The sequence below is a fragment of the Rana temporaria genome, chromosome 6, assembly GCF_905171775.1.
Source record: "Rana temporaria chromosome 6, aRanTem1.1, whole genome shotgun sequence".
Taxonomy (NCBI): Eukaryota; Metazoa; Chordata; class Amphibia; order Anura; family Ranidae; genus Rana; species Rana temporaria.
In genome coordinates this window covers 222543020-222565991 of record NC_053494.1, presented here as the reverse complement: position 1 = coordinate 222565991, position 22972 = coordinate 222543020, and the positions used below count along the sequence as shown (strand labels likewise).

Genomic DNA, 22972 nt, shown 5'->3' with positions numbered 1-22972 from the left:
GACTTTGTTATCATCACTGGGCATAACTTTAGTAATAAGACCCATAGGTCACTCATTCTGACAAACTTCCTTGTCTTTTAAAAGGATGAGATCTCCAACATAGGTGAAGGGTGGATCTGTACTTAGGCGATCAGCTGGGAAACTTGCCATTTGTTGCTGTTGATGTCTTTCTCTTAACTTGTTAAGTGACACACCTGAAAAGCAAGGGGGAGATGCACCTTTTCATATGGATAAGTCAGCTTTCCCGATGGCACCTTCTGTAAACTGATGGCCTTGGTGTTGCACCTGTTCATGGTGGTGATGAACCAGAAGAGTAGAAACATGATGTTGACCTGATATGATTATAGGATTTTGTTCTTTGCTGCATAGATCTGATTTCCCGATACGGCCACCAACTCTCAGCAGCTGATTGGTGTGTACTACTGGGTTTAGATTGAACTGTTTTTGCACAAATCGGTTCCACTTCTGATTCTCCCGAACTCCTCCAGATACACCTCTTGTTGCACACAACGGATAATTACCCCTTCTGCGTGTGCAATATCTGCCGCTGTCAAGTAACCAGAACAGATGTGCCAACCATGATACTGATGCAGAGCCCTTCTTAAAACAAGAGCAATATGAATTAGGGGAGCAAAAGCTCCCACAGCAGATGACCAGGTGAAAAAATGCTCAAAACGGTGTGACCGCAGCTTCTGTTTTCTATTTACAGAAGTGTGGAGTGAGATGCTCATAGTTCTTATTTCCTTATCTTCAGGACTTACTAGCCCATACCAGGGCTCAAGTCCTGTGGGAACGCGTGGGAACGGAGTTCCTGCACTTTTTTCAGAAGCAGGAACGCAGTTCCCTTTGCAGGACTAGAGCAGCTGAGAGCAGCCGAGCCGCCCAAGCCAATCCTTCACTAAGCGGCGATGCCCAGCTCGAGTCACTGTCAGGGGCAGGCGAACCTTAGTAATCCTTTATGTTACTGGCCACTTCCTGTATATGGATTCATCGCGTAGTGTGCGGATATTCAGTCACTTCCTCAATGCTGCAAGGTCTCCTGGGAGCTTTTGTCATTGTTCCCAGGAGACATTGCGGAGGTCTGCCGCGAGTTATTGCGGGATTTAGAAAGAACTTGCTTCTAGTAATTAAAACATGCGGTTTAGTAATTATGCATATGAGTGTATCATTTATTTATTTTTTGGTGGGGGAGTGGATCTTGGGTGGGAGTCCCCACACTTTTTCCCCAGGACTTGACCCCTGGCCCATGCGTTTATCAGTGGGGGTTGAGTAGGAGTCCTCACACAAAAAACCTTGAAGGCGACAGCCATAAGCTGTCCTGAAGAATTGTTGATGACACGCCTCTGGTCGCACAGTCAGCTGGGTTGAGTTCAGTGGGAACGTGATGCCATTGACTTAGTAGAGAGAATCTCTTAATACGTTCAACCCTGTTGCTGACGTACACATAAAACTATTTTGTTTGGTTGTGTGTATATATAACCAAGTACTACCTGACTTCAGCAATTTCTACTGCTAGCAAGGCTGCACAGAGTTCAAGTCTTGGTATGTGCAGGTTGGGAGTGAGTTTTGCCTTGACTAGGACAAAACTACGGTGTGATTCACCATTTATTTCAGAGGTCTTCAAATAGGCTACTGCGGCAATAACTTCAACTGATGCATAGGAGAAAATATAAATCTCTCTACGGCCAGAAGTTGAAAAGGAGCCTGGAACATAGCAACGTGAGATTTGAAGTTTTTCTAGTGACCTCAAAGAATATCTTTACTTTTCCCACTTGTGTTGTTTCTCACTAGGTAAAGGAGTATCCCAGTCTATGTTCTCAATAGATAACTTTCTTAGCAGAATCTCACCTTGAATGGTAACTGGAGCAATGAAACTCAGTGGATCATAGATGCTATTCACCACCGACAGTACTCCTCTCTTAGTGAAGGGTTTTTATAAGTTGACCCTTGGAAGGTGAATGTGTCTTGTTTGATGTTCCACAACAATCCCAATTTCTTTCCCCCCCCCCCCCCATCCCCCTCTCTAGCCGATTTTCTTGTTCTTTCTCTTATTCTTTCTCTCCCTTTTTCTTTGTTCCTCACCCTCTTTTCCTCTCCCTTCCATGTATTCTCTATTTTTATTCCTTCTCTTACTCCTTGGTGGGGGAAATGTCATCAGTGGCAGTGCTTGCTCCCCGCAATGAGGGATGAGTGGCAGTGCTGGGGGGTAGGGAAGAGCTACGTGTTCGAGTCAAACTCATGTTCGACTCGAACATCGTATGTTCGACCATTCGTCAAATTACGAACATTATGGGCCGTTCATGCAAAATTAGAGTGGTGTGTCACGGCCCATAATTCACTGTGTCATCGCAGTGCATTTTTGGCTGATGATTGGTCAAGCATGCACTATGACCCGCATGCTTGGCCAATCACAGCACGCAAAAAACAGAGAGCCATAATTGGCCAAAGCCAGGGTGGCTTTGGGCAATTATGGCTCAGGGGGTTTAGTACACGCCCCACACTATATAAGGCCGCCTGGAAGTCGGCCTTGTGTAGTGTGTTGCGGTGGTTAAGAGTGGACAGAGAGAGTGTTATTTTTTTTTTAGTTAGATAGAGCAGGCAGGCTAGTCAGTTAGAGTTACATGGGTAGATTCAGGTAGGGGCGCGCTAATTTGCGGCGGCGTAGCCTAGCGTGTTTACACTACGCCGCCTTAAGTAAGAGAGGCAAGTACATGATTCTCAAAGCACTTACCTCCTTACTTAGGGCGGCGTAGTGTAAACGCGGCGGGCGTAAGGGCGCCTAATTCAAATGGGTTGGAGGGGGGCGTGTTTAATGGTAATGAGGCTTGACCTCACGTTTTTGACGTCTTTTGGCTACTGCGCATGCGCCGGGCGCCTACATTTTCCAGTGCACACTGCGGCTAAGTACGCCGTACGGGCCTATTGATTTCGACGTGGACGTAAACGACGTAACTCCCGATTCGCGGACGACTTACGCAAACAACGTAAAAAATTCGAACCTCGCAGCGGGAACGGCGGCCATACTTTAACATTATTATTCCACCTAATAGGGCGTACGTTCGTGAATCGGCGTACAAACTCATTTACATAATCTACGCCGACGCCAATGGAAGCGCCATCTAGCGGCCATCCGAAAAATTGCAATCTAAGATAGGATGACGCAAGCCGTCGTATCTTAGATATGTTTAAGCGTATCTCTGTTTGAGCATACGCTTAAACATAAGTCGGCGTAGATTCTGAGTTAGGTCGACTTATCTAGTGATAAGTCGGCCTAACTCTACCTGAATCTACCTAACAGTGTGTAGAGGATATATATGCATCCCAGGTGTTGTATATACATTTTATACACTGTATTGAGTTTTCGCTAGATCCGCTCTTCCTAATATACTGTCAGTGACAGGAAGGCAGGTGATTGTGCTAGCTGCAGTATTCTCACTTGGTATACTGTTTGTGTCCTCTGCACAGTGTGCACCTAAAGCTACGTGAATACAATTGCTGTTGTTCTCATATTAATTGGATAGAAGAAGATTCTGGACTGCCGCACTCCTTAAAACGATGTCTTTATTGTACAAATGAAATCCAAAAAACAACCAAAGCGATGCAGTCAAAAAGAAGTGAACAGGAAAAGGGTGGCTGACATGTTTAACATCATGTGATGCTTACTCGTAGCTAGTTCTCATATTAATACCACAGGCAGTGGCTGATCAGCAAGTATTCTCACTTGGTGTACTGTGTCCTCTGCACAGTGTGCACCTAAAGCTACGTGAATACAATTGCTGGTGTTCTCATATTAATACCACAGGCAGGGGATCTGCAAGTATTTTCACGTGGTGTACTGTGTCCTTTGCACAGTGTGCACCTAAAGCTACGTGAATAGATTTGCTGGTGTTCTCATATGAATACCACAGGCAGGGATCTGCTCATATTAATACCACAGGCAGGGGATCTGCAAGTATTTTCACGTGGTGTACTGTGTCCTTTGCACAGTGTGCACCTAAAGCTACGTGAATAGATTTGCTGGTGTTCTCATATGAATACCACAGGCAGGGATCTGCTCATATTAATACCACAGGCAGGGGATCTGCAAGTATTTTCACGTGGTGTACTGTGTCCTCTGCACAGTGTGCACCTAATTGCTGGTGTTCTCATATTAATATCACAAGCAGGGATCTGCTAAAATTAATACCACAGGCATGGGATCTGCAAGTTTTTTTAACGTGGTGTACTGTGTCCTCTGCACAGTGTGCACCTAATTGCTGGTGTTCTCAAATTAATATCACAAGCAGGGATCTGCTCAAATTAATACCACAGGCATGGGATCTGCAAGTTTTTTTAACGTGGTGTACTGTGTCCTCTGCACAGTGTGCACCTAAAGCTACATCAATAGATTTGCAGGTGTTCTCATATTAATACCACAGGCAGGGATCTGCTCATATTAATACCACAGGCAGGGGATCTGCAAGTATTTTCACGTGGTGTACTGTGTGCTCTGCACAGTGTGCACCTAAAGATACGTAAATACAATTGCTGGTGTTCTTAGATTAATACCACAGGCAGTGATCAGCAAGTATTGTCAGTATTTGTGCAGCTACATCTCCCTGCAGGCCATTAGTATGTCTGGAAGGACAACAAGGAGAGGCAGAGAGTCACGAGCTGCTAAAAGAGGGCAAGCAGGCCCTGCGTCTAGAGGCAACAGTGCTGGACGTGGACATGGTGCATCCTCATCAGCACGTGGCCGTGGGACACGCTCATCCTTTTTTTGGCAGCTGGCCGTGTTGAGCCGCAATATGCTGAAGACTTGGTAGAGTGGATGACCAAGCCATCCTCATCCTCCTCATCCTCTCTCACCCAGGCTCAGGGTACTTAGTCTAGCAAAGCAGCTGCCAACGCGGCCTCTTCCCTCTGCTCAATGGCATCAGTCACTCCTTCCTTAGCCCCACCATGTCCTCCTGAGGAGTCCCCGAACTCTTTGAACACAGTGTTGGGTACATGCTGCATGAGGATGCGCAGCGTTTTGAAGGCTCCGATGATGGTACACAGCTAAAGGAAGGCAGTAACGTGAGCCCAGAGAGAGGGGGTGCCCAAGAAAGACAGCAATCTGGCAGTCATGTTCCCCCAGCTGCAGCATACTGCCAGGTTTTCTACAGTGATGAGGGGATGATGAGGTCACTGACTCTACGTGGGTGCCTGATAAGGAGGAGGAGGCACATCTCCAACGAGGCAGGATGCCCTCCATGGGCCAGGTTAAGGGCAGCACACTGACTGCATCACAATGCAGAGCTCCGCATGTGCAGGGCGCTGCTGTCTCTCAGCGTCATTCCAAAAGTTCTTTGGTGTGGGCCTTTTTTGAGACGAGTGCATCAGATCGCACCACTGCTATTTGCAACATATGTCTCAAGCGTATCTCGCGTGGCCAAAACATCACCCGCTTGGGCACCACATGCTTGACCAGACATATGTCGACCTGCCATGCAGTTCGTTGGCAAGCCTACCTCAAAGACCCACACCAAAGAACAAAGCAGACCTCTCCTTGCTCCTCATCAGCTGGGATCTCCAACCCCACTATACCCTCAGTCCTCTCTGAAGCCTGCACTGATAGGACTGAAGGTGTAGAATTAGGTGTGTCACAGCCAAGTACTTGCAGGCAATCTACTATCGGTACACCAACGTCAGATTGTGCCAGGCAAATTTCCCTGCCCCAGCTGTTGCAGCACTGAAAGAAGTTCTCTCCCAGCCATCCACATGCCCAGCGATTGAATGCTAGCTTAGCTAAATTGCTAGAACTTCAACTGCTGCCTTTTCAGTTGGTAGATTCTGCCCCCTTCCGTGAGTTTGTGGAATGTGCGGTACCTCAGTGGCAAGTTCCCAAACGGGGGACAGGAGCCACACTGGGCCAGAGGTTCTGTCAGCTCTGCAGGGGCAGGCTCAGAGGTGGTTGACGGCACACCAGCTTAAGCCAGGAATGGCACCAACCTCCTCTCCGCCCTGCGACAGGGACAACTGACCCATGTGCCCTGTTTTGCTCATGTTCTTGGGCAGGTACCCAGGCTTACAGGATGTCCTGAAGCAGGCCAGGAAACTCTGTGTGCATTTCCGACGGTCATATAATGCCAGTGCACGGCTGGCAGACCTCCAAAAGGAATACAACAAGAACTGCCTAATCTGTGACTTTCCCACCAGGTGGAACTCTACATTGGCCATGCTGCAGCGGCTGCACATGCAGCAAAGGGCCATCAATGAGTATCTGTGCCAATATGGCAGCAGGAAAGGGTCAGGGGAGCTTGGGTTTGTTTCCCCACGCCAGTGGGCCACAATCAGGGATGCATGCACTGTCCTGTCACCATTTGAGGAGGCCACAAGGATGGTGAGCAGTGACAGTGCATGCATCAGTGACATTGTCCCTCTTATCTACCTGTTGGAGCACACGCTGCATGGAATAATGGACAGGGCCTTTGAGGCAGAACAGAGGGAGGAAGAGGAGGACTTCCTTACCTCTTAAGGCCCCCTTTATCCAGACAGTGTTCCTGCTTGCCCGCCTATGACACAGGAAGAGGACGAGGAGGAGGAGGAAGATTGTGTCAGCATGGCGGAAGGATCCCTGTATTCGTGCTATCAAGGAGAGGGATAGGCTGGCAACCCTCTTTAATTTACGTTACAAGGGTAAGGTTGCGGACCTTGCCGGCGCAGAGGGAGCAGAAGATGAAACATCTTTGGAAGGGCTTGCAGAAAGGTCTGTGCAATGTGTTCCCAGAGACTGGGAGGTTACAAAATCCAGGTCCTAGACAACGTGTTGCTGAGGCTTCAATTTTTTAGTCCGCAGCCACAAGGTATGACCGGTTCCAGCAACCATCGCCAGCGTCTGTTTTACATGGTGCGGGAATACCTAGGGGCAAGATCAGAATTGGACACCTTTCCCACCGAAAATCCTCTGGCTTACTGGGTCTTGAGGATGGATCACTGGCCAGAGCTTGAACAGTATACAATTGTGCTACTGGCCTGTCCTGCATCCAGCATTCTTTCGGAATGCACATTCAATGCTGCTGGAGGGTTTATAACCGATCACAGGGTGCTTCCCTTCCCCTCTAAATTGTACTTTTTTTTTTTATTCCTTTCCACCTTCCCCTCTCTGTACCCCTCTAGGCTCCTTATCTCCGGAGTCTATCCCTTACCAGTTGGGGTAGCGCGAGACTGGCATCCTCCAACCATGGTTGCCATATAAGTTCAAATTTGCTCGTTTACCCCTACGGCTATATGACAATCTTTCTCTTAGGAGTAGGGAGTTTACGTATTGGGTCCACTGCCTCCCTGTGGGTACCCCCTGGAGCCATCCAATGTCGTGCAATACGTTTTCTCGCCAGGTACAGCAATCTGGTTATCATAAGATACATTCGTTTTGAGAACAGCTCGACATCTATAGCACCAAGTAGGTACACCCAAGGGCGGATCCAGAGTCTAGTCTCGGGAGGGGCACTGCCAGAAAATAAGGTGTTGCTTACAGAAATCAATTAGGTGTCCGGTGTGTCCGCTGCAATGTTGCAGTACCGCTAAAAAATCAATGATCGCCGCCATTACTAGTAAAAAATATTTAAATATAACTGCCATAAATCTATTCCATAGTTTGTAGACGATTGTCAGGGACTGCAGACATGATACAGGAGATGGTCAGAGACTGCAGACATGGTACAAGAGATGGTCAGAGACTGCAGACATGGTACAAGAGATGGTCAGAGACTGCAGACATGGTACAAGAGATGGTCAGAGACTGCAGACATGGTACAAGGGATGGTCAGAGACTGCAGACGTGGTACAAGGGATGGTCATGGTACAAGGGATGGTCAGAGACTGGAGACATGGTACAATAGATGGTCAGAGACTGAAGACATGGTACAAGAGATCAATGCAGCCTCATCAGTGCCCATCATTGCAGCCTCACTGTACATATGAATGCAGCCCCACTGTATATATGAAAGCAGCCCCACTTTTGTATATTAATGCAGTCCCACTTTTGTATATAAATGCAGCCCCACTTTTGTATATAAATGCAGTCCCATTTTTATATAGAAATGCAGTACCACTTTTGTATATAAATGCAGCCCCACTGTATATATAAATACAGCCCCACTTTTGTATATGAATGCAGTCCCACTTTTGTATATGAATGCAGTCCCACTTTTGTATATGAATGCAGCCCCACTTTTGTATATAAATGCAGCCCCACTTTTGTAGATAAATGCAGCCCCACTTTTGTATATAAATGCAGCCCCACTTTTGTATATAAATGCAGCCCCACTTTTGTCTATGAATGCAGCCCCACTTTTGTCTATGAATGCAGCCCCACTTTTGTCTATGAATGCAGCCCCACTTTTGTATATTAATGCAGCCCCACTTTTGTATATTAATGCAGCCCCACTTTGTATATTAATGCAGCCCCACGTTGTATATTAATGCAGTCCCACTTTGTCTATGAATGCAGTCCCACTTTTGTCTATCAGTACAGTCCCACTTTTGTGTATAAATGCAGTCCCACTTTTGTCTATGAATGCAGTCCCACTTTTGTCTATGAATGCAGTCCCACTTTTGTATATTAATGCAGCCCCACTTTGTATATGAATGCAGCCCCACTTTGTATATGAATGCAGCCCCACTTTGTATATGAATGCAGCCCCACTTTGTATATTAATGCAGCCCCACTTTGTATAATAATGCAGCCCCACTTTTGTATATGAATGAAGCCCCACTGTGCATGGCACTCACCATGGCATTGCCTCGATCACACACAGCAGGTATCTGCTCTCCCGACGTGTGTCATGGAACAAACAGGAGCTGTAGGTCTGTGTTCGGCAGGGCAGTGTGCTCTAGCAAGGTCCCCCCCTAGACGGGCTTGTGTGATAGACAAAACACTGATTCAATCAGTGTTCCATCTCCATCTACTATCACACGAGCAGGTCTAGCACAGGCAGCACAGCCGAACACAGACCCAGCTCTCACACACAGCGATATATGCCTAGTGTCATACACGCAGGAGAGAGGGGGAGCGCTGCAGTCAGCTACAGATCAAAGCAGTCTCAGGACAGGCAGCCTACCGGGCTGGGCCAGTCCGGTCCTGGTGATGAGAGAGAGAGAGAGTGAGAGACTCGGCAGCTGCAGGCAACGCAAAGCAGTTTTAAAAAAATATATAATTTTTTTTTTTTTTTAAAAGCCAATGTGACATGATTGTCTCGGGGGGGGGGGCAATTTCCCTGTTGCCCCCCCCCCCTGGATCCGCCGTTGGGTACACCAAGGGATCTAAGGGGACTGGTACCTGGGCCAATCTAATTATACACTGAGAAACTTCCTACCAATACCGATGTAATTTTGGGCATCCCTATATTAGGTGTATTAAATCCCCCTGAAGTTTTACACTTTGGGCATTGTGGGGTGTACTATACATCTGTAGTGGTGTTCTATATGCCCTATGCAAAATAAATATTTGTGATAATCTATGTGACGCAGATACCGATACTACCGGAATGGATTCTAAAGCTCTGTCCCACTGGTTCTGGTCTATATCCCCTATATCTTCTACCCATTTGCTACGACATCGCAGAGAGGTATGATCCTGCACCATCGATAGCAGTTTCATATAGTTTTTTGATATTAGTCATTACAATTTTTGATGCAATACTTTGCAGCAGGGCTCATTCCTGCGCTCCAACTAGAGTATATGTGAGGGGTTGCAGTGTTGTGGCACCAACACCAGTGCCTAAGGCCCAATTTTTCTGCCCCTGTTTAACAGGGGTGTGTAATTACAATTCTTGATCTAATATTTCACAGCAGGGCCCATTCCTGCGCCCACCAAGAGTAACTGTGAGGGCTTACAGTGTTGTGGCACCAGCACCACCCCCACCGACACCAACAAACGCCCAACTTTTCTTCCCCTGTTCAACAGGGGCATGTAATTACAATTCTTGATCTAATATTTAACAGCAGGGCCCATTCCTGCGCCCACCAAGAGTAACTTTGAGGACTTACAGTGTTGTGGCACCAGCGCCAGCACCAAAGGCCCAATTTCTCTACCACTGTTCAACAATGGCATGTAATTACAATTCTTGATATAATAGTTCACACAGCAGGGCGTTCCAGCACCCACCAAGACTAACTGTGAGGGCTTACATTGTTGTGGCAACACCAACACCTAGGGCCCAAATTTCTGAGTAAATTTGGCAGGCCCCTACTTTCAAACATCCAACTTACATGACTAATGTATAACAGATGGACTTATTCTATTAACCAAATACCACCCCCCATTAACCTTACTATAGTAACTGAGACCACACCAGTGTTGGAGTTAAAACAAGGCCGTAGCAGCCTAATTTATTAAACATATATATATATATATATAACAATATATATAAATAACATAATACTATAAAATACCATAATAACATAAACTCTGTTAACAAACCATAATTTAACTAGTGTTGGTCTCGGCAGGCACTCAGTACCCCTATTAGGGGAAAACCATAATGCACTGCGGTACCAAACAGTGTATAGATAGGCCTCCTGCCGACAAACTGGCCCAGAGACAGCCACTGACCGTAGTGCCCCATTGCCACTTTCCAGCTAACCTCCGTTAGCTGGAAACCATTATCGGGACCCATAGCAACGATGGGTCCCCAAGACTCCTCCTTCTACCATATATTCTCTCTCCTGTCAAGACCAACACCCGCCACAGCACCCAAGGGGAACCACCTTACCCTTGGGAGCCCCTCCGCGCTGTGCTTGCCTCTGATGGGATGGGCCAACCTTTTATGTGCCTCTCAACCCCTCCCCTAGGCAACTCCCCCCTGAAACTCCTAACAAGTTTACTTCCCCTGTTAACCCTGTCATGTCCGCCCTGCGCATATGCCATTGCATTCTATTGCTCCGGGCTTCTCTAACGACTCCTACTTACAAACGGAAGGAGACAACAGGAAGTGAGAGGAAATCTACCCCTAGAAAGGGAAATTCTCTTCTGTAAGAGGTGTCTCCTTTCCACTGATGCTTTATCACAATCCTTGTTTCACAAAAAAAAAAAAAAAAAATATCTTTTGTCATTGGGCCAGAAAGTGAGGTGCAATCTTCTGAACAGATGCCCACAGACAGCAAAACAAATGTTACAGGGGTGATAACCCTTCTCTATGTTTTCAGAAAAGCTTAAAAATAGATTTTTTTGGTTCAAGCTACACTTTAAAGAAGTACCAGTTCACAATTACAAACAGATTCTACTTAACAACAAACCTACAGTCCCTGTCTTGTTTGCACCGCCTGTATAATGCTGTTCAAAGTATATAGGGCCAAAGGGGCTGGTAATGACCTGGGGGGCGGGGAAACCCATGCTATTTTTCTCAGTGATTTTCATCCATATTGCAGGGACCAAACATTACATTAAAGCCGCAAGCAGTTTTAAATGACTTTTTTTCCTATAGTAATCTTATTTTGTGCAGGGACTGTTATAAACACGTGCCACCACTATAGACACCCAGCAGGTACCATATTTAAAGGAATTTTTCACATTTCTTTTCACTTTAAGCGTCATTAAAATCACTGCTCCCGAAAAAATTGCCATTTTTAAACCTTTTTTTTTTTGCATTGATACATGTCCCCTGGGACAGGACCCAGGTCCACAAACACTTTTTAAGACAATAACTTGCATATTAGCCTTTAAAATGAGCACTTTTGATTTCAATGGGGTTCTAAAGTTCGCACGAACGATCGGTCCGTTCGAAGGTTCTGGTGTGAACCGAACGGGGGGGTGTTCGGCTCATCCCTACTAGGGGGGAGTTCTGAGCGGCCAACTTAGGTTTCCTGATGAAGGTCATCTGCTGATCTGAGAACTGTAGTGGGGACTTTTAATGGCAACTATAATCACAGGTAACACTACTCACTGTGTCTCCGACTTTGTTGTGTCTCTGACTTTGTGGTGTCTCATAGCAGTGACACCTATGTCGAAATCAAGAGATAGGGTCTCCTCCAGCCCCTCCCACTTCACATTCCTCACCAGTCAGCTGACCTCTAGTCTCTGCTCCTCAACCATGCCGTGACCTGAATGGGCGGCTGTGAAGTTGCTGAGTTGGCGGCAGTGGGCTCCAGGAACAGCCCAGGATTCGGTGACCCCTGGCAAATCATCATTCGACCCCCGAGGGGGTCCCGACCCCCAGGTTGAGAACCACTGTTCTAAACCTAAGAATTCTTCTCACTCGCTTTGAACATTTAGAGCAGGTAGGTGACAGAAGTTGTGAACATGGAACCCCTGCCCTCTCCCCCCACCAGTCCTTGCCACTAATAGCCTCTCCTTTTGGAGTCCATTATTTGCACCTTCTGAATGTTTCATGTTATAGTGATGTCACTGGTTTCTAGTGAATTGATTGGTTGAATATTGCAGAATGGTCACTGTGATGTGGTGTGTTCAGGTGTTGGATATAAAGTTATATGCCAAGTGTGTTCCTACTGGAAGAGTCAGAAGCTGTGCTCAGAGAATTCTTCTCTTCTTTCTACATATAGATTTACAAATAAAATACAATCGGAGCCCAGATATTCGGAAGAGAAAGACTTCTTCGCCGACAGATCCTGACTTAGGGGATAGAGGTCCTAAAAGACTTTATGATGATTCCACCGGAAACAGAGAATTGGAAAAATACAGAACTGATGTTGATGCAATTGTTTGGAAAGCACAAGATATTTATTCTTCTACACCAAGATCATGGAAGCACCCCTCTGCCTGGTATGAGTCTGGAATGAGCCCTCTGAGCAAAGAAAAGCCTGAGAAGAACAGTCTTGCAGCTACTCCAGAGGTACATATATGTGTGTTCATTGGAGGGTGGAATTTAGCGGGTGATATGAATGGGGCTCGGCCTGTCCTCACCCTACATTACAAAGGGACATCTCCGAGAGAAGCTGGGAATTCAGTTCTTACTTGTGCACACCTCCCAACTTTTTGAGATGGTAACAAGGGTCACCAATTAGTAAACGTATGTAGGCATAGGACACACCCCTTGTCACGCCCTCTTAAAGGGGAATTATACCAAATAAATTATTAGTTAAGCCCACAAGTGTTTTTTTTTTATCACTACTATTCATTTATACAGGCGGTCCCCGGGTTACAAACAACATAGGGACTGTAGGGACTCTAGGTTTGTTCTTAAGTGGAATCTGTTTGTAATTTGGGTCGGGTACATTTTGTAAGTGTAGCTCCAGCCAAAAAAAAAACAGTTTTTAAGCTTTTTGGATAACACAGGGAAGCATGGGTGTCCGCAGAACTTTTTTTAGGGGGGGGGCATCATTTTAGGGTCACCCATGCGCCGCCCCTTTTCGACGATTTCATTATCACATTATCATGGTCAGAGACTGCAGGCGTAGTACAGTCCCTAGGATAAGTGATGGATAATGGCCGACAGGCCCTCTTACCAGACCCAGCGAAACTACAGCAGTGATCCCTCCGGATGGCCGAACGCTCACTCTGGGTTCCCCTGGGGGGCTTGAAAGCACCTTGATGGTGTCACCCCGCTTGCTGCCTGCACCCTCATAGCAATGCCACTGTGCTGAATGTGCCGATCCGATCCCTGAATCCAGGGGGGGACACTTGACCACCCTTGCCCCTACCTGCGGACGCCCATGTAGGGAAGGGTTATCACCCCTGTAACATTTGTTTTGCTGTCTGTGCTCCTGTTCAGAAGATTTCACCTCACTCTCTGGCTCAATGACAATTGGATTTAGAAAATTTGGGGTTATTAGGGGTAACAAGGATTGGTGAAAAAGCATCAGTGGAGAGGAGACACCTTTTCCCCATATTAACTCTTAAGCCGTGTACACACGATCAATGAAAAAAGACCAATGGACTGTTTTCATCAGACAAACCGATCGTGTGTGGGCCCCATCAGTCTTTTTTCCATCGGTGTAAAAAAATAGAACATGTTTTTCCTACGGATAAAAAAAACAATAGGAAATTCCAATCGTCTGTGTGGAACTCCATCGAAGAAAAATCCACACATGCTCAGAATCAAGTCGACACATGCTTGGAAGCATTGAACTTTTTTTTCGACTCGTCGTAGTGTTTTACATCACCGCGTTTTGGCACAGACTGAATTTAGTCTGATAGTGTGTAGGCAAGACTGGTGAAAGTCAGCTTCATTGGATATCCAACGAAAAAATCCAACTCCATCAGAAATCCGATCGTGTGTACAGGGCTTAACAGGAGAGAATTTTGCTTCCTAGGGGTAGATTTCCTCTCACTTTCTGTTGTCTCCCTCCGTTTGTAAGTCAGATGTTCCTGTCATGCGAATTGGAGGCGGAGAAACCCTCATCCAATTTGCATAAGTGTGAACCTGGCCTTAAGGTTGGTTTAGAAGCGCAGCACACTGATTGAATTGTAATTAGACGTGTGCAATTTGTTTTGTTCCAAATTCGTTTTATAACAAATTTAGACAAACTCGTTAAAATTGGAAATATCCGAATTAACGAAAACCGGTTTAAACAAATTTTTCTGAATATTTAGAAAATTCATAAATTTGAAAACTCGAAAATCGGAAATAATAACTAATAACTAACTAATAATAACTTAACTATTATTAACTTTTATATTCTAGGTATTGGAATTTCCTTTCAGATTTGGCTGTTAGTGAACGTAACGAATACGAATTTATCCAAAGTTACAAATTACCTGAAATAACGAATGCCGCATCTAAACAAATGGAACGCAACAAATTAATAATAATAAACAATAATAATAATATTAACTTTTTATTGTTATTACTTATTATTAATTAGTTCCGTTCCATTAGTATTCGTATAAATTCGTTACGTTCACTAACAGCGAAATCTGAAAGGAAATTCCAATACCTATAATTTAATAGTAATAGTTAAGTTATTATTAATCATTATTTCAGATTTTCTAATTTTTGGGATTTCAAATTTGCGAATTTACAAATTGCGATCATAATGAATGACCCGAAAAAAGAAACAAAACCAATGAAACAAAAACGGACACATTCTTCAGCAGCGCACATGGTCACCTCTCCTCCTCCCCCATCCTCCATGAGGTGTGCAGAGATCTCTCCACTCCCCGACAGATATAAGAAACTCTCCATCCTCCACCAAACATCGAAGTATTACTTTCCGGTGGATTGATAATCAAATGATGAGACACAAATCCTACTGATCTAATGATTGGTCATCTCTGTGTTTTGTAGAATTCTGGAAAATCTGGATTCTCGTTTGGAGGTAATATACATGATTCCTCGAATTCCTCCTATCACAATGCTCTTATATCTGGATTCTCGTCTGGATCCTCGGCTAATACAGGTAATATACATCATTCTTATATCTCCTCTTATAATACTCTTATATCTGGAATGTCTGGTTGACCAGCATGCAGTGCGTTTGGCCGATCCTTTCTAAGACAATCAAGTTGTGTGTTTAGTTCTATTGTCCTCCATTCAGTTTAAAGTGGTTGTAAGGGCTGAAAGTCTTTTACCTTCATGTATTCTATGCATGAAGGTAAAAATTCTTCTGCATGCAGCTCCCCCCAGACCCCCAATACTTACCGTATCCAGTGATGTGCATGACAGCAGCCCACCTTCTCACTGATTTAGCCAGCAGTCGGAGTGTCAGGACTTATGTCAGCACCTGGATCACCTGCTGGTGGCTCTGTTGTTTCTGAGTCTAATTGCGCAGCTCTGGTGACCACCAGCGGGAGTCTCCCAGGAGCCAGCTTATCCGAGTAATTAGGCTGCGCCTATCGCTGGTTGCTGGGAGGTATTTAATCCTGCCCTTAACTGAAGTTCAGTGCTGCAGTGTTCTTCCTGTGAGCCGTGTCCCTGTCTGATCCTGTACCTTGTTCCTGCATCCAGTACTCTGTTCCCTGCTCCCAGTACTCTGCTCCCTGCTCCCAGTACTCTGCTCTCTGCTCCCAGTACTCTGCTCCCTGCTCCCAGTACTCTGCTCTCTGCTCCCAGTACTCTGCACCCTGCCTCCAGTACTCTGCACCCTGAATCCAGTACTCTGCACCCTGAATCCAGTACTCTGCTCCCTGCATCCAGTACTCTGCTCCCTGCATCCAGTACTCTGCTCCCTGCATTCAGTACTCTGCTCCCTGCATTCAGTACTCTGCACCCTGCCTCCAGTACTCTGCACCCAGTACTCTGTACCCTGCATCCAGTACTCTGTTCCCTGCTCCTTGCATCCAATTCTCTGTACCCTGTTCCCAGTTCTCTGCACCCTACATACAGTACTCTGTACCCTGCATCCAATACTCTTTAACCTGCTCCCAGTACTCTGTACCCTGCATCCAATACTCTTTAACCTGCTCCCAGTACTCTGTACCCTGAATACAGTACTCTGCTCCCTGCTCTGCTCCCCTTGTTTCTTGTCAGTCCTGACCTTGCCCTGCTTATATGTGCTCCCTTTATCTGTATATAGTTAGTTGGGTTGCTGCACTATTATTTATATTTATTTTGTCTGTTTACATTGTTTATGATTCACCAGTGTTGGAAGTAAGGCCCCTTTCACACTGGGACAGTATGTGCGGTGGCGGTATATCCTCGCTATTTTTAGCACCGCTATACCGCCGGAATTGCCGCGGAATTGCCGCGGTATTCGGCCGCTAGCGGTGCGGAATTATCCCCACTAGCGGCCGAAAAGGGGTTAATACCGCAGGCAATGTGCCTCTGCAGAGGCGCATTACCGGCGGTATTACCGTGGTGTCCCATTGTTTTCAATGGGAAGGTGCGGTGAAGGAGCGGTATACACACCGCTCCTCTGACCGCTCCAAAGATGCTGCTAGGAGGAGATTTTTTATTTCTCCCGCCAGCGCATCGCCTCAGGGCTTTCACGTTGAGAATGCTGGGGCAGGAGTATTTATGCGCTATTTTTAGCGCTAAAACGCCTGAAATACACACAGGTCTGAAGATTGGAGGACAGGCAGGCTGGGAAGAGGGGTGTGTCGGCACAAGTCTGACCATTGGAGGACATGCAGGCTGGGTAGAGGGGCGTGTCAGCACAAGTCTGATCATTGGAGGACAGGCAGGCTGGGTAGATGGGCGTGTCAGCACAAGTCTGATCATTGGAGGACAGGCAGGCTGTGCTCCCAACAGATTAGCTCAAATACAGTGGAAGACGCAGCAGGGTTCTCATCCTGGGTGTTTGGCGGGAAAAGTCAGGTAAGACTAGATTTGGGCACCATCAAAATCCAACCAACCCCTTTGCCATGCTCATTGCAGTATCTCCTCCTTCACTTTATAGAAATGTACACATCTCTGGTGGTGGAAAGGGGTCTGTTGCTCAGTAAGGGGATCCAATGGACTTGGTCCAGTTCCAATTCAGAGTCGGGAGCATTACTCGGACAGATAACTGAGGATAGCCTGTACAGTGGATTTAAGGTCAAGATCCTGAATGGCTTCTGGAATGTCCCTTATGTGCAAGATATTGTGCCAAGTCCTATTCTTCAAATCTTACAGTGGTAGGTGTAAGGCAGTCAAGCATTGCCAATCTGACAATTTGCAAATCTGATCTCTGGCTATTTCCACAGCTGACAATCGGGAGTCTAAGCATGAAATATTGTGATTAGACTTGGGAATCAAGACTGCAGGAGTTCTGCATGTAAAGTGCCCTCAATTCTCCTGGTCATGCTATCCAGCCTGGAAGGGAGGGAGTGGAGGATGTCTAACAGTTCCACCATCTAAACACGTGAGACGAGCAGAGTCATGGGAGGACTCTGAGGAAGACAGGGAAGATTGCCCATGAAGCAAATGAGTAATTATTGGGGGGGGGGATGCCTCATCAAGCTTCCTGTCCTCTGCAGTGGTAGAGCAGGATAATGAGGGTCACAGTGCTGGCAGTACAAGCTGGCGCCATCTTGTCTGAGCACCGGACAGAGTGGGAGATGGCAGTATTTAGCAGGTACCTGTGATTACTGGCAGTCCCTGTGTGATGTCTAGTGTCTGTGTGTCTCTTGGCCTTGGGCATTCAGCCATTCACTAACAGCGGCCACCTGACAATTCCCGCAGTAAGGGCCTCATGTGGTGTAAAGCTCAAGGACTGAGCTATAAAACAAGGGGGGAACTAATGCGCAAACCAGCCTAACCCGGGAAAAAATAGTGGTACAAATAAATTAAAAGTTATAATCAAGCAGCAGCCACAACTAATAGTGCTCACGCACTGACAGCATATGATAGACAGGGGGATGTAGTGGCGCTTGCAAATACTAAAAACCGACAATAATTTAAAACAATAAAATATTCTAAACAATGATTCCTAAAGTATGAGAGTGAATCCGTCCTCTACTGTGGTAGAAATGTGTTCCACTCGAGGTCTATGCCCAAAGAATACCATCCAACATCAATAATTAGATGTGGAAGGAACTGCGAGTGAATATATAATGAAATCCAATGGATAAAAGTGCCTAACTGGCCGCACAGTGTACATGGGATAATAATCCTTTTTTAAAAAATATGTGTCATAAATCCTTAAAGTGCTTGATAAAACACAAGTGCAAAGTGCTAATAAATAAAACAATAATAGCAGTGAATGAAAGCTCCAGCTCTCCTGGAAAGTGGTTAATTACTAATTAGCAAACACATGCAGGAAAAAGCAACAACTGAAAAGAAGTCCAAAAATACAAGTGTCCTAAAAACCTAAACGGTTCAATCATAAAACTGTTGTTTTTCTGTGCGATGAAAAAAATATAATAATATAATAATAAAAAAAATATAAAAATATAAAAATCATAAATAATATTCCAAAAACAGATAGTACAATATCACTGCAGGATTAGTGATAGTGAATAAAACTATATCCAGTGCACAATCAAGTGATGATGATAATATTAAAAATAAAGTCCAAAGTGCAAAGTGCATCTGTGCTCCATTCAACAATTCAGATGATCAGTGGTTAATTCAGTGAAGACTTGTTACATTGTGCTCATTCAGTGAAGACTTGTTACATTGTGCTCATATGTCTGTGAATCAAACCAGCCCGATTTTCCTCAGTGTGGGGATTATTTTTACCAGCCTCTTACCTTCCTGAGGCTTTTACCAAGCCTGTAACAGGAGCTGCTCTGCAGTCACATAGATAAAATCCAGGATCCAAAAACGGCTCACACTCCTCCCCATTCAGGCTCTCAAAAAGAAACACAGGAATGCCTCCATAGCATAAAACCACAGGATATCAGTTTAATAAAGAAAAACAAATACACTCACAAACATTGCTGTGTTAAACAGCATGTGTACAATCGAGTGTCACCGCTCTGCGGCCGCAAAGCAGGTGACTTCACCAGCAAGCCCTCTGTGTCCTCCTCACGCGTATCGCGACAGCCCTACGTCGCTTAATCCTATGATTAAGCGACGTAGGGCTGTCGCGATACGCGTGAGGAGGACACAGAGGGCTTGCTGGTGAAGTCACCTGCTTTGCGGCCGCAGAGCGGTGACACTCGATTGTACACATGCTGTTTAACACAGCAATGTTTGTGAGTGTATTCGTTTTTCTTTATTAAACTGATATCCTGTGGTTTTATGCTATGGAGGCATTCCTGTGTTTCTTTTTGAGAGCCTGAATGGGGAGGAGTGTGAGCCGTTTTTGGATCCTGGATTTTATCTATGTGACTGCAGAGCAGCTCCTGTTACAGGCTTGGTAAAAGCCTCAGGAAGGTAAGAGGCTGGTAAAAATAATCCCCACACTGAGGAAAATCGGGCTGGTTTGATTCACAGACATATAAGCACAATGTAATAAGTCTACACTGAATGAGCACAATGTAACAAGTCTTCACTGAATTAACCACTGATCATCTGAATTGTTGAATGGAGCACAGATGCACTTTGCACTTTGGACTTTATTTTTAATATTATCATCATCACTTGATTGTGCACTGGATATAGTTTTATTCACTATCACTAATCCTGCAGTGATATTGTACTATCTGTTTTTGGACTATTATTTATGATTTTTATATTTTTTTTATTATTATATTATTATATTTTTTTCATCGCACAGAAAAACAACAGTTTTATGATTGAACCGTTTAGGTTTTTAGGACACTTGTATTTTTGGACTTCTCTTCAGTTGTTGCTTTTTCCTGCATGTGTTTGCTAATTAGTAATTAACCACTTTCCAGGAGAGCTGGAGCTTTCATTCACTGCTATTATTGTTTTATTTATTAGCACTTTGCACTTGTGTTTTATCAAGTACTTTAAGGATTTATGACACATATTTTTAAAAAAAGGATTATTATCCCATGTACACTGTGCGGCCAGTTAGGCACTTTTATCCATTGGATTTCATTATATATTCACTTGCAGTTCCTTCCACATCTAATTATTGATGTTGGATGGTATTCTTTGGGCATAGACCTCGAGTGGAACACATTTCTACCACAGTAGAGGACTGACTCACTCTCATACTTTAGAAATCATTGTTTAGAATATTTTATTGTTTTAAATTATTGTCGGTTTTTAGTATTTGCAAGCGCCACTACATCCCCCTGTCTATCAAGGACTGAGCTGTTGCCTCTCACTATCATCAAGCCACGCCCTCCCATAACTTTTATATTTGCACAAAAAATAAATGAACAGAAATCTATTACTTTTCTTTTATGTTATCTGTAGAAGTGTTTGCATATTTATGTTCCAATTCTTTTGTTACAGCTCCGATGCCGGTTATGCAAAATAATCCTTACCGGTTTCTATCACCACAGTTGCCATTACCAGATCCAGTAAACAGGCGGAATAGAATAGACAATCCTGTCTCCTCAGGGGCCCTTCCAAGCCAAAGCTTAAGAGTAAGTTCAACTTCTATTGTTACTATAGGTAGTTATTATAGTTATATTATAGGTGCCTGCCCATAAAGTAGGCTCTGGATTCTCTGCTAGGCAGGAGATTATTCCTGGTGTCAGACCATAACCCATTGACCTGGATGAGACAAAACCAGCAGGCCAATGCCAGAGTGACCACAGAGTTCTTCTCTCTATCGGAGTTCAATATTGTGGTAGGGCACAGACAAAGGAGACCGCATCAAAATGCTGATGCCCTCTCTCAAGGGGTTCCTTACCCATGAAATGGATACAGCGCCCAGAGGCGATTCAGTTCGCATGTGTTGCGCTTTACAAGTCTCTCTCTCTCTCTCTCTATGGGGCCCGCAGCCAAGTGGGGATAAGGGGGGCCCAGTGAGGATGAGAGCACCGCCGGCATGGTCTCCCAGCCAGGGGAAGAGAGAGGAGAGGAAGAGGCGAGCTGTCCGTATCAGCAGAGCGTGGAATTGCCCACTGTAAAAACCTTTATTAGAACTTCCAGTTTTCCCAGTGCTCATGTCACATAGCTCCACCTCTTGGCCCGGCGCCTTTGATAGACAGAACGCCGGTCCAATGTGGGACATGAGATGTCATCAAAGGCGTCGGGCCAAGAGGTGGGGCTATGTGACGATGAGCCCCGGGAAGACGGGAACGTCAAATAAAAGCTATTACAGCAGGCAATCCCGCTTTCTGCTGATCCGGACGGCTTGCCTCTTCCTCTGCACAGGTGAGGCTGTATTGGGCACAGGCAGGCCAGGCTGTATGGGGCACAGGCAATGCAGTATTGGGCACAGGTCACACTGTATGGGGCACAGGCAGGCCAGGCTGTATTGGGCACAGGTCATGCTGTATGGGGCACAGGCAGGCCAGGCTGTGTTGGGCACAGGCAACGCTGTGTTGGGCACAGGTCACGCTGTATGGGCAAAGTTTACGCTGCATTGGGCACAGGTCACGCTGCATTGGGCACAGGTCACGCTGTATTGGGCACAGGAAACGCTGTATTGGGCACAGGTCATGCTGTATGGGGCACAGGTCATGCTGCATTGGGCACAGGTCATGCTGTATGGGGCACAGGTCATGCTGTATGGGGCACAGGTCACGCTGCATTGGGCACAGGTCACGCTGCATTGGGCACAGGTCACGCTGCATTGGGCACAGGTCACGCTATATTGGGCACAGGTCACGCTGCATTGGGCACAGGTCACGCTGCATTGGGCACAGGTCATGCTGCATTGGGCACAGGTCATGCTGTATTGGGCACAGGTCACGCTGCATTGGGCACAGGTCATGCTGTATGGAGCACAGGTCACGCTGTATGGGGCACAGGTCATGCTGCATTGACACTAGGGTGGCTGTGGTGGGGGCCCCATGCAACATGTTGCTATGGGGCCCTGTGATTTCTAGTTACGCCCCTGTTCTCGGGTACAATGTTTGGCAGGGGTAGGCAACCTGGGGCCCTCCAGCTGTTGTGGAACTACATTTCCCATGAGACATTGCAAGGCTGGCCATCACAATTACTCCCAGAGGCATGATGAAACTTGTAGTTCTGCAAAATCTGGAAGGCCCCAGGTTACCTTCCTCTGTTGTATGGTATCAAATGTCACCTCCAACACCTCTGTGTTGAGGCAGAGGGGGGATGGGTACAGGATGTCAAGGATGTGTTCAGGACAGATGCTATATTTCACTCACATTTGAGTTGTGCCGTCTTCAACCACTTGACTATGGTATACCAGAATTCACCCTGACCGCTAAAGCCCCTTTACAGTTAATACCCCCACATTAACCTTTAATAAATAATGAGACCACTACTTAGTGTTGGAGTAAAAACTGGCCGTAGCAGCCTCCTTTATTTTAAATACTCTTTAAATAATAAATAACCAATAACAAAAACCAATAACACATAGAGAAAAAACACTTATTTCCTGAGATAATAACCTCTCTAACATGGTGCTGGACTTTGCAGGACCCATTAACCCTTAACTCGTTAACCTTTAAACTTTGTAACTATGTAACACTTTTTTGGCACTGCGGTGTCCTAACCTCTGGTCATAGGCCTCAAGCCGAAGCTGGCTCAAAGACGACCATTGACCGCAGTGCCCCCATTCACCAACCTTCCAGCTACATTAGTAGACTGGGAACTAGAAACCCCTTCAGGACCCCTCCCACCGCTGGGTACTG

General features: G+C 45.7%; 2 protein-coding genes across 2 annotated transcripts in view; both read left to right on the top strand.

The window, feature by feature from the left end:
- LOC120944301 (protein mono-ADP-ribosyltransferase PARP14-like) overlaps nucleotides 1-22972 on the top strand; it is a 575277-nt gene that overhangs the window by 171310 nt on the left and 380995 nt on the right. The window lies entirely within an intron of this gene.
- Nucleotides 20653-22972, top strand: part of LOC120944306 (protein mono-ADP-ribosyltransferase PARP15-like) — a 59154-nt gene continuing 56834 nt past the window's right edge. The window contains exon 1 of the mRNA XM_040358341.1: nucleotides 20653-20785. Coding sequence (XP_040214275.1) covers nucleotides 20657-20785 — 129 coding nt within the window. The 5' untranslated portion in view covers nucleotides 20653-20656. The remainder of the gene's footprint in view (nucleotides 20786-22972) is intronic.